The sequence below is a fragment of the Antedon mediterranea genome, chromosome 7 (assembly GCF_964355755.1).
Source record: "Antedon mediterranea chromosome 7, ecAntMedi1.1, whole genome shotgun sequence".
NCBI classification, from domain to species: Eukaryota; Metazoa; Echinodermata; class Crinoidea; order Comatulida; family Antedonidae; genus Antedon; species Antedon mediterranea.
The window spans coordinates 6,340,063-6,358,723 of NC_092676.1; the positions used below are offsets into that span (position 1 = coordinate 6,340,063).

Sequence of the window (18,661 nt, forward strand, 5' to 3'; positions counted from 1 at the left end):
GCTGCCTAGGCCCGTCATTTCTCCTACGAAGCTCTTCCATACACGCTTCGAGAGCGATCGTCAGCTGGTGCTGTCCTTGTTGGTGTAGACCGCTTAGTAGGCCTAGCTGGTCGGTGGTGTTTCCGTCGTGTAACATTGGGCTCAAATTCTTCGTCAAGGAGTAAAATAATGGTCGTCAGTTGAAGGCATATTTCGGCAGGATTATCGGCGTTAAGAGGCATAAGGTTTGTCGCAAGGATAAGCAGTGTAAAAGGTAGCAAGTGATTGTTATTGTAAAGAAAGATCGCGAGTAAAAAATATACAACACGAAACTAGCGTGCGAAAATGGGATCTTAGGTTGTAAAGACAACTGACCTTAAAACGTAATTTCCGGTTTGTGATTCGTCGACTAAGCATTAAAGCGGTTAAATATTTCAAGTACGAACAACGCTTAACTGAGTTATTAAGAAGTCGAATAAATAATAAAAAAATAAATAAAAAAAAAAGTATCAACGTTTTGTTTTCTCAATTTACTTATTTTTATTGACATTCTTGTTTACACTAACATTTATTATTCCAACTGTGATTAACTATTTGCTAGCTACATTTGTTACCAAATACCATAATACCAGGTGAAACTTCCTACACTAGATTAATTGATCCGATGCGTACTGTCCAATATTTCAACTTAAAAACAAAATATAAATTTATCAATATCACAAAACAAAAACTGTCCAAAAATGGAGTATATTTAATTCCTTATTCATCACTATCTTTAAAAAATATTGAAATAACAAAGTTTTTTTTTTTTATTTTTTATTTTATTTCTAAATCAAACCAACAACAAAACCAGAACAAGAAATATAAGAACTAGAGTGATAATATAAATATTACCTTAATATAAAAACCAAAGCTAGATTATAACATTATTTTCCTCAGTGTGTGATTCCTCATGGTCATCATCATCGATCTGAAGAAGCAGTGTCTCACTAATCTGACGTCGACAAAAGTCTGTTTTAAGTTTCTTCAAAAAATCAACTGAAAACGAGAGCAAACAAATAATTTAATAAAAAGTACCCAGAAAGTATTTGTTTTATAAGCAATTGGCTAAATCTGATGGTTTGATAGGCCTATATATTCATTGTAGACCTTCGATTAATTCCTTACCAATTACGATCAGCATGATAGAAACATTCAGCATAATTAGAATAACGGGAGTTATCTTGTGTAGCAAACCAATGACGTCATCTTCATTGACATTTTGATCCACGTTTACAATCGCCCCAATGGATAGATTGACAACGATAAAGACAAGAGTCAACAATTGAAATCTTTGCTCGGATTTCTCTTTCATTGGTTGAAGGTACAAATGCAATACAATAAAGATGACAGTAAAAAACAAAGAGTATGACAAACTTGAGGACACGTCATCTTTTAAGTTGGAAATGAGTGCCAACAGAGCCTTGTTGTACAGCTCAAATGATTCCCAAAACCAAAATGTGTGCTTGTATTGTCCACAAAAGAACCTCACACCAATCATCCGTCCTTGATCCTGGTTTTCTTCATGCTGATCACAATGTACATGTAGACAGTATAGCATAAGAACTATGACCAATGGGAAGCCAATGATGTATGTTAAAGAAACGTAAACAAGTGTTTTGTTGACTTGATATGTAGATCCATCATTTTGGTCCAGATCAATCGAGTAGTCTGACGTTAGTACTGTTTTATTGACATTACCATCTTCTGTAACGTTATATAAACGAATTGACCATGGTCCAACCGCCATGATGTCTGCACATGTGTTTGCATATGTAAGGTAAAGAAGTAGCATTGACACAACGATACATTTGTCACGTGTGCGGCTCTCAGTTATTACCCCATGACACTTATTCCACGTATAAAACATAAGGTAAATGGCGGACATAGTTATTACTATGAAAACAGGTGTGGAAATAGCAACTTGAAGTGACGAATATGCATTCCAAGATTCAAGTAAACATCTTGGGCTTAGCATACTAATATATCTTATGACGTCAAAATACTCAAGTATTCTACCAGCAAATTCATAGCTTTTAGGCCAGTGAATTTCAGTTACTTCTGACAGTATACCTAAAACCTGATAGAAGTTAATAGAAATTTTTAAATATGTCACAAATGAATCTAGTTTTGTTTGTCGCTGGTGGTCGGTATTCCTTTGTTGTAATCTCCAAATGAGACATATAACTCCAATCGTTACAAAAATAACACACATAAATATGACAACAGTTAGGAGAGGGCCTTGGCATTTGTGACATTCGTTAAATAACTGATAATATCCTTTTGAACATGCTGCACAAAGCCAACCAGTGTATCCTTTAGCACAAGTGTAATTTAATTCCAATCCAATGCTACAACTATTATTTCCTAGAGGACACAGGTGAATTTGTGGTAATGGACCTTTGTATACAGTATATTTTAGTTGGTTTGGATCGTCAATGGGAAAATTGTAGTTTTTTAAATTATTTATAAATGTGTTGTACGCCGACAAACAAGAACTTTTGTTTTGTTCTTCATCTACAATACAATCACCAGGAAAATCCCAGGACCACCAGTATCCACGTGTTAGATTCAGATATCCTTCATTACACGTGACGCCCTCCGGACAAGGCATACATGGACCAAACCGATCAGTTCTATGGAACTTGTCGAGGCAATAACAAGCATTTAGATTAGCAAATGTACTTGTATTGGTTCCAGATGGACACGTCTGGCAATCTGCGATAGACGCCGCTCCTGCATTATCTGAAAAACTTCCAATAGGACATTGCTGACAGGTCTCTCTATAACCAATCCTTCCAATAACTCCGCGTTTATCTTGATAGAAACCACCTGCAACGACGAGATAAAATGTTTGCAAAAAAACAATTTAGATAAAATCGTTTATGTATAAAGATTATTTGCTTTAACTGAAAACAATTTAATGTCATTTAAAATATTGGACATAAATTAATTAATAAATGCCATAAATTACCTGGAGGGCATTTTTTACATGGTGTTTTACGTTTCGACATTATTTTGTATGTTCCCTTTTGGCATGGACTGCATATTCCCGTTTCTGAATTACACGTCATACCACTACCATGATCAATATACCTTAATATCTCTTGAGAAATGTCTACATTGATGTCTGTATCTTCAGTAACACAAATACTAATGAAACAATAAATTATAATAACAATAAGTTTTGCAAAAATTGTTGTCTTAGTATAAACAGAGGTACTATAACTGATAAATTGCAAAAGTCCGCAGTGACTTGTCTAAATTTATATCATCAGGAGAAACTCAACGCACTTGGAGCATTTAAACTAAGAGATAGTTCACGTACATGTACGGCATAAATTTGGCGTATATATTGCGTAGCATACGCCTTTATGCGAACTAAGCAGTATCGTTATTAACGCAATTACGCCACGGCGTTATTAACGACAGCTATATACCCTATCTTAACGTACGCCAATAACTACAGCGAATCTTGAATAATTTTACCTTATTTCAAGATATTCATAATCAATTCATGTTTTTTACAGTTGTATTGTAAATGTTATTGCTGATATAAAAACAAGCTATTTAGCTGCTCTCTGCTCTTCGATCTTAAAGCGCATGAAATGTTTAGGGTGAAATAAAACATTCACTTTATTTCACAATGTATCCCACTTTATAATTTATTACAGATTAATTCAAAGTATTAAATAAAAGATTCATTAAACCCTGGTGGATAAAAAAAGATATTATGGAGTGGAGTACCATCTAGGTCATGCCCACAGATGGTTCTCGATTACACAGTAATTTCAGCGTTTAAAAAAATGGCCATTTTCAAATTTACGCAATGCTTAGTTTGTCCATATGAACGAATAAATGAACACGGTGATTTATGTAGTCAACCAAAATAAGCTCTTCATCAGTGCAAGTGAAGGAATTTGTATAACGTCATAGTATAAGAGCAGGCAAGTGCTCCCTTTGTCGACAGGAATCAAAGAAATAAAACAAAAGAAGACAGGGTGGAGTCTGAATAAGAGTAGAAAACAAAGAAGGTAGCTTGGTAGAGATATAAACAATTTTGGAATGAAACTAAAAAAAACAGCTTAAATGGTGGTTAATATTGAAACTTAAATTTTGGTAGTCAATGGAATAATTTTACAGATCTGGGAGTATGTTCCTAATGTTAAGTCCAAAAGGTTTTGTGGTTTTAAGTTGTAATTCCCAGTGGTTCTCTTTGTCTTTGTGAGTTTTGTCGCCCCATTCGACATCGTGGTCTATTGCAATAACTCTGAAATTTGCAATCGAGTGACCAGCTGAATTAAAATGTTCGGCTACAGGTTGATCAAGATTTACTGTTTTGATAGCTGTTCTATGTTTTGTCATTCTCATGCGAAGAGTGTTTTTTGTTTCTCCGACGTACTGTTTGCCACAAATATTACAGTATATGAGATAAATTACGTTTTTGGTTAGACAATTCGTCGTCGACACCACGAAGTGACACTAACCGCGTAATTGATAAAAACAGCGTTTCGGGAAAAACGCGATTGAAGAAACGAGATTCACAAAACACACGATTTTGTCCTCACCGAAAAATTCATTTCCCTACGTAGTTTACACTTACGAAGTGACACTAACGCAGTTAGTGTCACTTCGTGAAACGCAAATTCGATTTCACCGCGTATTTCTAGTGCGTTGGAAGTGACACTACTGTGTAATTCATAGCTTTCCAATGCAATGATCTTACATCATAACATTATTAAATATTATTAATTTTTTCAACATTGAACGATTAATAATTCAGTAATACAATTGGTACTTCAGCCAGTATTAATTTATATCAAAAATTATTCTCTATTGTTATAAATCATTAAATACTTAATCAATGTCGTCATTATTTTTTTCTATTACCAGTATGCTTTTTAATTTATTCAATTCATTGTTCTGTGATGTAAACATCATCTAAAATGCTCATATAACATAAACACTTGCTACAGGCTGCCTACATACACCTCCCCCATTTGTAAACCTTGAACTTGATACCTTCTCCCTTAAATTGATGTAGATAGATTGCTTGTTGATCGAACAACAGCAACGTACACCAACAATGGTGTAACCTCCAATAGTAACGTACACCAACAATGGCGTAACCTCCAACAGCTACGTACACCTACAATGGTGTAACCTCCAACAGCAAGGTACACCAACAATGGTGTAACCTCCAATAGTAACGTACACCAACAATGGCGTAACCTCCAACAACAACGTACACCAACAATGGTGTAACCTCCAATAGCAACGTAACCACCAACAGTGGTGTAACCTGCGGCTCAACTATCTCTCCAATAGTAACACGACCAGTAGGCTGTACCCTCTGGCTCAACTATAACTCCAATAGTAACACTACCAGTAGGCTGTACCCTTTGGCTCAACTATAACTCCAATAGTAACACAACCAGTAGGCTGTACCCTCTGGCTCAACTATAACTCCAATATTAACACAACCAGTAGGCTGTCACCCCCTCCTAAAATGATCGGTCCCCAAAATAATCACACACAAAAAAACAAAGCAACATTATGTAAAACATAAACGGCGAGACTACCTAGCTACTTATTGTTCGTAACGTAAGGTTTGTGGAGGTACAGGCGTACTTCCCTGATCACCGGGCTCCTCTGGGGCAGTAAACAATGGGCCTTCCTTAGGCGTCTCGGGCCGTTGGATTTCTCCGTCCACTTCCTCTGGGACTCGACTGTTGGTGTCTCGGTACCTTCGGCGACGGCTTCCTGTGTCACCCGAACCAACGAACTCTCTTCTCCTGGGGGAATATCCCAGCGGCGGGCAATCTCCTCACCCTCATATGGCTTCATTCGGTCCACATGTACGAACTTTGATTTCTTCTCGGTCCTTCTTGGATCCGGTACACCACCTCAGATAGCTACTTGATAATTAGGTATGGCCCATGCCACTTACATTGAAGTTTCGGTAATCTCCCTACAGTTTTTGCTCCAGACCCATGCTCCCATTTTCGGCCAGAAATAACGCTGGGACAATTTTCCTGTCGTTTTAACCACTCCTAAGTGTCCACCAGTCTTTCCCCCATGGAGCTCTTCGAGAACAGGAGACCGCATTGATTCAGGAAGCACCAGTCGCCAGGTTATCTCTTTACCATCGTCGGATTCCCACCGGCGATATAACACATCATCTCTTACTTCCAACAAGTTCCAGTTCTGCCAGTAACTCTTCTTGTAATCAGCTTGTAACCCGGCGATCTCTTCGAACTTTGGTCGGGGCTCTCTTCTCTCTAGGAATCCCATGACTCATCGAATGACATCATCTGTCATCATCTGGGACTGTTGGATGTCTGCGTTCTTCCACGTCGGCTGAAATTGGACTAGCCGTAATGAAGACCTTCCTTGGGCTTCTTCCATCTCCACTTCTACCACCTTCCAGGCCAACTCTTTCTTACTCGCCATCGTCTCGTCAATTCCACACTACACACACGGTTTTCTGGACAGAGCCCATCTGCATTGCCATGTTTTTAACATGGGACGGTGGACGATCTTTATCTTTCGCATCGTCATCCAACTCCACTTGCCAGTATCCTAAAGCCAAGTCCAGTGTCGAAAACCATTTGGCACCCGAAAGCGCATCTAAGGAGTCGTTGATTCTAGGGATTGGGTAAGCGTCCTTGATCGTAACTGAGTTCAGCCACCGGGGAGACGTCTTGGATGCTAGCTAATAAAGACGCCACCTGCATGTGGTATTGCGGCTCTAAAGCGGTCAAGCTTTGGCTTAAAAAGTCCTCCAGGTGTTCTGGGAAAGATCGCTGTCGGGGCTCAGCATCCTCCGGATGAGGGGTACGAGTTTCAACCTTGTCTGAAGATACCGGATACAGCTTTCCGAATTTAGTCCCAGCGCGTAGTACCCTCTTTTCGACACCTGGAATAAAGATTCGTAGTGGTAGTGCCTCCTGCTTTGCATTCACTAGCGTTCTCGCCATAATGAAGCCTTGTCCAGCTAGCTCTTCTTCACGATCCGGCTCTATCAGGCCTGTCTCCGTGTTGGTAGGTTGTGTCTGGATTCGTCTCAGGATTATGTGTTCGTGCCCTGGCAAGATAACCGTAGTGTCTCGTACGATTATGTTAGGTAAGAATCGTGTCTCATCAGATCATAGCAGTTCGATCACACCTCTCCACCCACCTTCAGTTGTAGCCTACAAAGGTCTAGTGCCGCTTCTGTGCCTAGTAGGTAATTCATCCCCAGTACTCCCGAGACTTTTAAATCTGCGAACACTGCTTCCGTCACCATGAAAGTGTGGCCAACTTGTAACCTATACTCAGATACGTCCTATAGTGTTTAAACGAATGCCGTCCGCTTGTTGGCATTCTCGTAAATCTCGTCTGAACTCCGGTCGGCGTTCCGTCGATATTTCGTAGTACAATCGAGATGATAGTACTGTATCCGACGCTCCAGCATCAACTAGTAGTGTTGTTCTCGTCCCGTTGACAGTGGCGCTTCCTACGTATAGAACTTCGTTAGGGTGGTATTTGGAGTATTCTGGTTTTGTTTTCAAGTTGGTTTACTGTTTAAGTGGAGGTGTGGTTTGTGGTTTGTGGGCACGCTGTCTTCAACTATAGGCGATACAGACAAAAAGTACTGTACTATAGAGGGCGCATTCTCATAACCTTTATTCAGCTTGCGTGATCAGTTGAGCGTGACCAGCGAGTTTTGCGATTACGCCGTCGATTTGTTTATATTATTAGACGTACTAGATTGTATATATTAAAAAATTGATATTATATATAACGCAATTCTTTGAATAAAATTGTACTTTTATGTATTATAAACAGCATATTAAAACTAAAAATAAAGAAAAAGTTCGTTTTGGTGCAATTTGTATTGTATATCGCCTTTTGTTTCGAATAAACAAATTATATGAACAGCGCCACCTAGAATAATGGGGCGCTAAATACGATCGTCTGTTTTACGTGACAGCCACCAGTTCATGTTCCAAATTTTTGCAGACCGACTCATTCCATCTTTATCAACAACATATGTTAAAACAACAATTTTGTTATGGTTAAAATCGTAGAAATTGACTGCTAAACTTGCTCAATATTTTCAAGCTAGCCTAGGCTAATGCTGCATGCTGAGATGGTATTTGTATGTTAATGTATTGTAAATATTTTGTAAAAAGGTATGGATGTTCATATTTCTTGTATGACAGGTCTCTGTCGTTTATGTGGTTGTAGATTTAAAAAAAATGATACAAAAACAAATATTCTGAACTTAAGATCTGACATTCTTCCATATTACAATCTGATTGAATCTGTACAAAATGTTCACCCCAACTTTATTTGTGCTACTTGTACATCAAAATGTTACAAATTCAAGCCGACAAATGGACAAGTCATAAACAATCATCATGTTTGACATGCTTTTTATTTACAAATCAGTACATTCACGGATCTATAAAGAAACATACTCATGACTGTTTTTCCGGCCGGAACCACCCATTATTGCATTTCGTAGACCTCCCAACCTTCGTGATATATTAGTCAGATCCAAATTTAAGAGTGAAATTAACTCTCATGACAGCCAAAATTTGGGCAGTCACCTTTGCGGCAAATCTTGCAAAACTTGTTCATTGGTTGATTCTACTGAAAAATTTGAGAGTAACCAAACTGGCCGCATTTTTCGGATAAGACAATCAATTAATTGTCTAACCAAAAACGTCATTTATCTCATATACTGTAATATTTGTGGCAAACAGTACGTCGGAGAAACAAAAAAACACTCTCCGTAAGAGAATGACACAACATAGATCAGCTATCAAAACATTAAAGCTTGATCAACTTGTAGCCGAACATTTTAATTCAGCTGGTCACTCGATTGCAAATTTCAGAGTTATTGCAATTGACCACGATGTCAAATGGAGCGACAAAACTCGCAAAGACAAAGAAAACCACTGGGAATTACTACTTAAAACCACAAAACCTTTTGGACTTAACATTAGGAACATACTGCCAGATCGGTAAAATTATTCCATTGACTACCAAAATTTAAGTTTCAATATTAACCACTATTTAAGCTGTTTTTTAGTCTCATTCCTAAATTGTTTATATCTCCACCAAGCTACCTTCTTTGTTTTCTACTCTTATTCAGAATCCACCCTGGCTCCCATTGTTATATTTCTTTTATTCCTTTCCACCCAGGCAGCAGCACTTGCCTGCTTTATACAATGACGTTATCCAAATTCCTTCACTTGCACTGATGAAGGGCTAGTGTTGCCCGAAAGTTCTGCTAACTTTTCTGGCTGTTTACTTTATCGTTTTGATTTAGCTTTTCGCTTTTTATTTGTGTATATCCACTGATACCCACAGCATTGTCATTTTTTTCAGTAATTTGCCTTTGGATTTATATATATATATAAACACAACAGGCATAGAAATAAATTCCAAACCGCCCGGTGATACACTGAAAATTATTTAATTAATTTTTGAAACGATAAAGATGAGGAAATCTGGGAGAATGAGAAAAGGTCGCCCCAACCGAGACTCGAACTCGGACCGTCTGCTTGATATGCAGTTGCCCTAACCATTAGACCACTGGGGTTTTCATGGTATTGTTCTTTAACTCGATCGGATAACGACCCTTTAACATTCTCGGCGTGGTACGGTTGGAACACAACTAGTCCTCAGTTGTACGCACGCGCACCAGAGATCAAATTGATACGCCCTCATCTATAATTCAGTATATTTATTCACTAAGCGGGATCTCGAGAGATACTTTTATATATATATAAACACAACAGGCATAGAAATAAATTCCAAACCGCCCGGTGATACACTGAAAGTTATTTAATTAATTTATTATTTATATATATATATAAACACAAGAGGCAAAGAACATTAATTCTAAACCGCCCGGTGATATACTGAAATTTAATTAATTAATTTGAAACGATAAAGATGAGGAAATCTGTGAGAATGAGAAAACGTCGCCCCAATTCAACCGAGACTCGAACTCGGACCGCCTGCTTGGTATGCAGATGTCCTAACCATTAGACCACTGGGGCTTTCATGGTATTGTTCGAACTCGATTGGATAACGACTCTTTAACATTCTCGGCGTGGTACGGCGGAACAGCACTAGTCCTCAGTTGTACGCACGCGCAACAGAGATCATATTGATACGCCCTCATCTTTCAGTATTTTTATTCACGAGGCGGGATCTCCGAAGAGATACTTTTATATAATTATATAAACACAAGAGGCAAAGAACATTAATTCTAAACCGCCCGGTGATATACTGAAATTTAATTAATTAATTTGAAACGATAAAGATGAGGAAATCTGTGAGAATGAGAAAAAGTCGCCCCAACCGAGACTCGAACTCGGACCGCCTGCTTTGTATGCAGATGTCCTAACCATTAGACCACTGGGGCTTTCATGGTATTGTTCGAACTCGATTGGATAACGACTCTTTAACATTCTCTGCGTGGTACGGCGGAACAGCACTAGTCCTCAGTTGTACTCACGCGCAACAGAGATCATATTGATACGCCCTCATCTTTCAGTGGATTGTATCCACTTTCTTTGAGGGCTTCCTGGTATAGGGGTTCAATGCTGAACAGCAGAAGCCCAAAAAATCACGCACCAGAAACATAATTTGGTTTAACAATTCAGCAAAAACGTGGCAACCAACATCGGCCACAAGTTTTTAGCTATAGTAGAAGATTGTTTTCCTGCCGGCAACAAGCTCAGAAAAATATTTAACAAAAATACCTTGAAACTAAGCTATAGTTGCATGCCCAGCGTAGACAAAGTAATTAATGCACACAACAAATATGTGATAGCCAAAGAAAAGTCTACTGAAACCAACGCGAAAACAAGCGGATGTAACTGCCGCAACCCCAATGAATGCCCGCTCCCAGGTAACTGCCTAACAAAAGGTGTAGTTTACCAAGCTACAGTAAAGAGAGAAGATTCATCAAAAGAAGAAACATATGTCGGACTAACTGAAAACCAGTTTAAAACTAGATACAGAAACCATACGTCTTCATTCCGGAACGAAAAATTAAGAAGTGCAACGGAACTCAGTAAATATATATGGACACTTAAAGACTCTAAAACAAATTACTCAATTAAATGGAAAATTATAAAGAAATGCAAACCTTACTCAAATATTAACAAAAGATGTAATTTATGTATATATGAAAAGTATGTTATTATATGTCAACCAGAGCTATGCTCACTGAACCGTAAGAACGAGTTAGTCTCTACTTGTAGACATAGGAAAAAATTCTTACTAAATTGCAGATCCAAACAGTTTATCTAAAACAATAGGCTATTGTATACGACTTCCCGATGACTCACTTCTATTAAGCACTATGAGACAACTGTGTCACTTATGTTTTATATTTCACCTGAAGAGTGCGGCCAGCTACATGCTGGTCGTACGAAACAAATTTGTAGTGATTAAAACAATGAAGTAACCAAGTTTTCTGCTGTTATTTTTTTTATTTATGCTCTACCTTGGTATTGAGCACTCTATCCAAACGGTCTGAAAATTTCAACCTGAATATATATATATATATATATATATATATATATATATATATATATATATATATATATATATATATATATATATATATATATATATATATATATATATATATATATATATATATATATATAGATTCGCTGAGGCAGCAAAAGTGCTCAATTGAAATCAAGAGCGAATATATATTTATGAATTAGATAGAACACGGGCGTCTATTACACGGTGTTTCACGTTAAACGATCTTATATATATATATATAAATATTATATCTAACTCATGATTTGCAAAATATGATTTACGTTAGTACCTACCTACATTATAATTAACAAAAAATAAATAAGTACTTTACGTTTTTATATTTTTTTCAATACCATTCGGGAGTGATTGTAGTCCACCGCAGTTCAGATATCTAAATAAAGATAAGGTTGTATTAAGTACATGCGAGTTCATTGACATAATGGAAAATGATGATACTAATAGTTTTAGATAATGAAAAAGATAGTTACGAAATAATGTGTTTTTTTTTTCCTTACATTGTTCCATTTTCTTTCATATTTGACAAAGCATTTTCCCCGATCTTGTCTAATTTATTGTCAAATAGATATCTGAAAAAAAAATGTCATTAGTTTGAAATATCTTTGTTTTGGTTAGGTTTCTAATTAATTAAAACGTCTATAACACAGATCAAACATGTATTATTTTACTTATTTTAAAATAGTAACAAATCTCACATGTATTTCAGCGTTTTACCATTGGTTGTTAATGTTTGATAGGTAATGTTAGTAATTTCATTCCCATAAAGGAAGCTGGAGAAAAAAATAATGAACACATGAATGACTTTATCATTTAAGTTCAACGGCGTCATCATCATAATCGTCGTCATCATCATCATAATCATCGTCATCGTCATCAGAATCGTCTGATATGTAAATAGCAGCTCTAAAAATTAAAACAATTTTTTGCTCGCTTTACGTCAAAATAGCATTTACTATTCTTAAAATGTTCCAGTGCTTTTCTTTAAAACATACAAATGCTGCATGCAACTTTCAGGTAATCTATAAAAAAAACACGGATAACTTTTTTCTATTGAATAGTGTAGAAAGTTATTTAACGTGAACTATTATGTACACGGGACCAATATTGTAATTAACTTACAGAAACTGAAGATTAGTTCCACTAAATGCCCCTTCTTCTATAGAGGTAATGCTGTTTCCCATTAGCATTCTAACAAAAAAGTATTATAGATTAAGCATTTTTTTAGATAGGTTTGAAGACTAAAACATTATGTTTTAAATGAAGCTTTTAAAGGAATTATAACTTGTTTAGATTAGGGTTCATGAGCAAGACATGTACACGTTTTAAATCCATATCTGAGAAGACGTTTTCCACCACCAGTATTTTGGTGAAGGAGAGTCTTGTCTTTCTTAAACATTCGTCAATCGAAATGATGATTATACTTACAGCCTCTCAAGGGATTCCATATCAGAAAAGATATTTTTGGAAATGTGCTGAATTTTATTTTTGTGTAATAGTATGTTCTGAACTGGAGGTATCCGGCCGTCTTCTAATGATGTCAGATTGTTCCAGCTTAAATCTCTAAAAGATACACAGTGCATAAGAAGGCATCAAAATAATGTATTGCCGATAGTTTGACTGAAAAAAACTACTGTGGTATCATAATACTAACAAAAGGTCACTCATTAGATTATTAGACTTAAATGGACTAAGTACAGGAGTTGACACTTAAGAATGACGGATCTAGACTCTAAAAATAAACATTTTTGCATTTGTTTTACATGTGTACTCATTATGTTAATTAATTCTAGGTGGGACATATATTGACCTTTGACCCTTTCTTAAGGGGTCATGGTACAGGATTTGGCACTTAAGAATTACGTTTTCTCAGTTAGGTAAATGTACTTATTGTATTGTCAAAGGTTTCATCGATGTACTCGACCATGCTAATTAAAATGCTAATTAGCGCTAATTGGTGGCTTTCTTAAGTGGACTAGGTACAGGAGTTGACACCTAAAAATAAACATTTTAACATTGGTTTCATTTATGTACTCGACTATGCTAATTAAATCAAATTTTGGGGTATTTTTAGCGCCCCTCCCTAGAGTTGGTACAGGGATGGGAACTTAAGAACGGCCGTTTGATGGTCCCAGGATCCCACTTGACATATTCTATGCCTCAGACCTTTTGTACTCGACAAATCTTCACAGGCTGCCGGATTAATATTAAAACAGTAAGACCTAAAGAGACAACATTTAATATTGGTAGAGTGTTTCATAAATTTGCGATTAAGTGAGTTGCTTCTAATACACAAAGATATGAACTGACTATAAATGCATTCGCCTTTATCTTTCAGTATATTAAACTCTCTAAATTGTCCGGTGATAAATCAAGATATCAGGTTTGTAATTTTGTTTTAGTTATTATCCTTCCAAATTGAATATTATATAATTTGATTGTACGACTGTGGGTCACATGGCGTGCAATAGTACGCACTATTAAACGATCGTTTAATAGTACTTTTTCGTGTACGAAAAAAAATCTTTTTGCGTTTGGGAAAATATTTTGTTTATATTATTGATTTTGATGCCACCTAGTTTGTACTTTCGCCGCGATTTGAATGTTATGACTGGTTATCCGCAAAGGAAGTACTTTTCTGGACAGATAAATGCACTTATTAGTTTTATATCATTTGTAGGATTTTGATTAATTAATAGGAACATCCCTACAAGACGTGGAATCGTTAGAAAAACATAATTAGCCTAGATGAGTTACAGTTGTGTGTCAAAGTTGCCTTCCAGCCTAGGCCTAGCTAGTACTAGCCTTGGCCTAGGCCTGTTGGTATTATGCTAAGCCTAGTCTAGGCGTTTTTGCCTTGCTAGGCCTAGGATTGTTCCGTCGTTTGTTGACAAAGTTAACACTAACGTAGGTGTGTTTCGTTTATAAAATCCATATAAATATAAAATTTAATATAATATTATTAAAATCAAAATGTTACTGTTACTGTAATGTGACTCAAATGTAGCCGTTAGCTTGGGCTATATTTTATTTGATTACAATGACATGAATCTATTTAGATGTTACATGAAACAAATAGTAAATGTTTTATATTTGTGTAATGAAATAATGGCATTTTGTGAATGATGAAAGGTTAAATATAACCTTTCATCATTCACCTTAAGCTATTATTTGTACCATTACACTCATAAACATTCATTATTTGTTTACTATTTATTATGTATTGAATGTACTACCACCAGTTCAAAAGATTGTAAGTTACCAACAAAAGAAAAAGAACATAAACACTTACAGTAAAAAATCTATTCGTGAGTTAACAATGTTTGGTAGTTCCGTAAGTTGGTTGTTCGTAAATTGTCTACGTAAAGAATCATTTAATGCACTGTATTAATAATGATTTTTCCTTCTTTTACGATATCATAATCATTATAACGAATACGTTTAATTAATAAGATTATAATAATATCTAAAACAAATTCTGGTTTTACAGGTGTATACTAAAATGTGTTACTGTGGAGAAGTGAGACAATTTATAACTACAAAACTGTATATAAATCTTTTATTTTTGCATTACTGTTTATTTACTATAAAAAAATGCTTGTATAAGATTATTGTAACATTGTTTTACGCATGCACCAAACTCACAGTATACGGATAGTGTCCACAGCAACGAAGGCATCCTTATCTATAAATCGAATTTTGTTTTCTGCGAGTGAGCTATAAAAAAATACATAAATAAGTTGTAAGAATACTTTGCATGGAATAATATACATTGGTTGTAAAACATTTGCTCCATCATCTTTTCAAATAACTATCGATAGTAAAATTAATTATGCCTAAATTGATTTTATTTTTTTTTACATTTAGAAAACAGCAAAATTAACCAAAAGCTAATTGATATTCGATGATGGTTAGCTTAGCAGTGAGGAAATACTTACATCTCGTTAAAATATTTTCCTTGAAAAGCTCTTGCTGGTATGCTCTGCAGACTGTTTCCAAATAAAAATCTAGGACAACATTATTCCAAAATTATAAACACATTTGAAGTGAAACTGCAAGCAAATCTTTATAAGACCATGGAGATTGACTTACGTTTCTTAGTAAAGTAAACACTATTATGAAATTTGTCAAAACGTCATAAATAATGCATATAACTCGATTGCCTTTTATAGAACAAGATTTACTACTTTTTTTACCATACGAGCCATTACGATAAAATAAATAAAATTTAAATTAAATTAAATGCAAATACAAGTATATAGTCCAGGAGCTTATGTCGAAAAAAGGCACTTGTAGAATTTTGATGTTAATTGTCGGCACCAACGTTTTTCTGACTCAGACTCATTTTTTTCGACCATGGCAAGTGGCCACCATTTTGAAACCTACGTTTTTTTTCGACCTAATTTAAGGTCAAAAACTACATTTTATGTAAAAATTAATATAAATACTCATGTTGTATGTTTACGAAACAAATATAAAAGTATTCATTTTTAGTTAAATCCCCAAGTTACTTGGTTACTTCATTGTTTTGATCACTACAAATTTGTTTCGTACGACCAGCATGTAGCTGGCCGCACTCTTCAGGTGAAATATAAAACATAAGTGACACAGTTGTCTCATAGTGCTTGATAGAAGTGAGTCATCGGGAAGAGAAAAATATTTAACAAAAATACCTTGAAACTAAGCTATAGTTGCATGCCCAGCGTAGACAAAGTAATTAACGCACACAACAAATATGTGATAGCCAAAGAAAAGCCTACTGAAACCAACGCGAAAACAAGCGGATGTAACTGCCGCAATCCCAATGAATGCCCGCTCCCAGGTAACTGCCTAACAAAAGGTGTAGTTTACCAAGCTACAGTAAAGAGAGAAGATTCATCAAAAGAAGAAACATATGTCGGACTAACTGAAAACCAGTTTAAAACTAGATACAGAAACCATACGTCTTCATTCCGGAACGAAAAATTAAGAAGTGCAACGGAACTCAGTAAATATATATGGACACTTAAAGACTCTAAAACAAATTACTCAATTAAATGGAAAATTATAAAGAAATGCAAACCTTACTCAAATATTAACAAAAGATGTAATTTATGTATATATGAAAAGTATGTTATTATATGTCAACCAGAGCTATGCTCACTGAACCGTAAGAACGAGTTAGTCTCTACTTGTAGACATAGGAAAAAATTCTTACTAAATTGCAGATCCAAACAGTTTATCTAAAACAATAGGCTATTGTATACGACTTCCCGATGACTCACTTCTATCAAGCACTATGAGACAACTGTGTCACTTATGTTTTATATTTCACCTGAAGAGTGCGGCCAGCTACATGCTGGTCGTACGAAACAAATTTGTAGTGATCAAAACAATGAAGTAACCAAGTTTTCTGCTGTTATTTTATTTATATATATATATATATATATATATAAACAAGAGGCAAAGAACATTAATTCTAAACCGCCCGGTGATATACTAAAATTTAATTAATTAATTTGAAACGATATATATATATATATTCATATTGGATGTTTGTGTACATTTTGCTAGGTTTTTGATATATATCTTATGTTAATGTTACTGGGCGCACTTCAGTTTTGTATTGCCATGTCTTTGTTTTATTAAACCAGAATAAATACATTAAAAAAAATTGTAATCATGGGTTGTATCAAAATTTGTGAACATCAAGCATAGAAGCAGGGAGTTGGTTTTGATAATACTTAAACATTATTGCTATTTGGACCTTTGGAGCTTGTAACTTTACTATTTTAAGTTGTTTAAAGCATATATAAGATGGGGCTCGGAATGGAGTGTATTTATTCTATATCCTATACTTATTAAGTTTTGACTAGTAGTTGATTGCCTAAATAATGTTGCAGTATTGTGAATATGAATTATAAAGGGTAAGCAACGTAGGGCCTACATTTAGGAAAAAATGCTTATTATCCTTATCCATTATTCTAATTGTGTTTGATATGTTTTAAAAATATAATTATTTTTCAATTCTCTTCTCTTCTCAATTTACTAGAAGTCAATATGACTCTTTCCTACTGTAAAAAACATTCCACTTGTTTATGCCACTACAAAATACATAAAGAAGGCAGAAAACATAGGCCCATAATAGACTACAAGGATCCATAGCATATTGAAACATCCAAGACTGTTTGCTTACATCCTTTCCCCATTAGTAGGAAGCACACAACATCACATTAAAAATTCTAAACTTTTAGCACAACAATTAGGAGAAGTCATAATAGAAGAAGATGAAATCTTCAATTCACATGATGTAGTATCCTTGTTCACCAACATCCCAGTTGAAGATTCACTATCTGTCATAAGATCTAGACTTTAAGAAAATAGTGATTAAACAAATAGAACTCAATTAAACATCGATGACACAGTGTATTTAGAATATATAGCCTACCACACAGCTCTATTACAGCAATATAATATGGGAAAATAAATATAAAACCATGGATTAAAGAATTCTATTCTTTAATCCATGATACAACAAACTTAGAAAAAATAAATAAATTACAAAAACGTATAGCTAGAATGATTACAAACTCACCGAGGAGAACAGCCTCCAAACCACGATTAACAAGTTTAAAAATGTTAAATATATACGATAAAAATAATTCAAATTGCAAGCTTTATGTTCAAATATCATCTCCAAGAACTTCCCATCCCTATAAACAACCTGATTGATTTAAATCCTAAAAATGATCGCTTAAAGACATTAAGAAACGCAAGTAAGATATATTCAACACAGTAGACTAGAAATAAATAAAAGATCAATTTTCATTGAAAGACCATCTTACTGGAATAAACTCCAGTCTACTCTAGAACAAAATCACATGACCTTGCTCCCTATGCTACATTACAATATTAAAAAGATGATATTTGAAACATATTGCTATACGGTAGCTATTAATGCTACTGCACAATATTTTGGTTAATCTCACTTTGTTTTTTTTTCTCTTTCTGTCTTAAAATTACATTTTTTGTTAATGTAATGCGTCTGTCTATGTTTTATGTTTATGCTTGGGAATACAAAGAC

The 18,661-nt window shown here is 35.2% G+C and overlaps 1 protein-coding gene, 1 long non-coding RNA gene and 1 other non-coding gene across 3 annotated transcripts; all 3 read right to left on the reverse strand.

Moving 5' to 3' along the window:
* Window positions 1-604: 604 nt before the first annotated feature.
* Window positions 605-13,032, reverse strand: LOC140054715 (uncharacterized). The gene is made up of 8 exons (XM_072099795.1): window positions 13,027-13,032; window positions 12,721-12,789; window positions 12,297-12,371; window positions 12,099-12,170; window positions 11,915-11,974; window positions 2,993-3,171; window positions 1,147-2,850; window positions 605-1,017 (listed from the first exon to the last, which is right to left on the reverse strand). Exons 2-8 carry the CDS (start codon window positions 12,786-12,788, stop codon window positions 893-895), a joined length of 2,283 nt encoding a protein of 760 aa, XP_071955896.1. The 5' UTR covers window position 12,789; window positions 13,027-13,032; the 3' UTR covers window positions 605-892.
* On the reverse strand, window positions 10,373-10,444 carry Trnac-aca (transfer RNA cysteine (anticodon ACA)). Its single transcript has one exon. It is a non-coding gene; the product is annotated as a tRNA-Cys (tRNA).
* A 4-nt stretch (window positions 13,033-13,036) lies between the features above and the next one.
* On the reverse strand, window positions 13,037-15,300 carry LOC140054717 (uncharacterized). The gene is made up of 3 exons (XR_011846562.1): window positions 15,244-15,300; window positions 14,891-14,956; window positions 13,037-13,161 (listed from the first exon to the last, which is right to left on the reverse strand). It is a non-coding gene; the product is annotated as an uncharacterized lncRNA (long non-coding RNA).
* Between the last annotated feature and the right edge of the window lie 3,361 nt (window positions 15,301-18,661).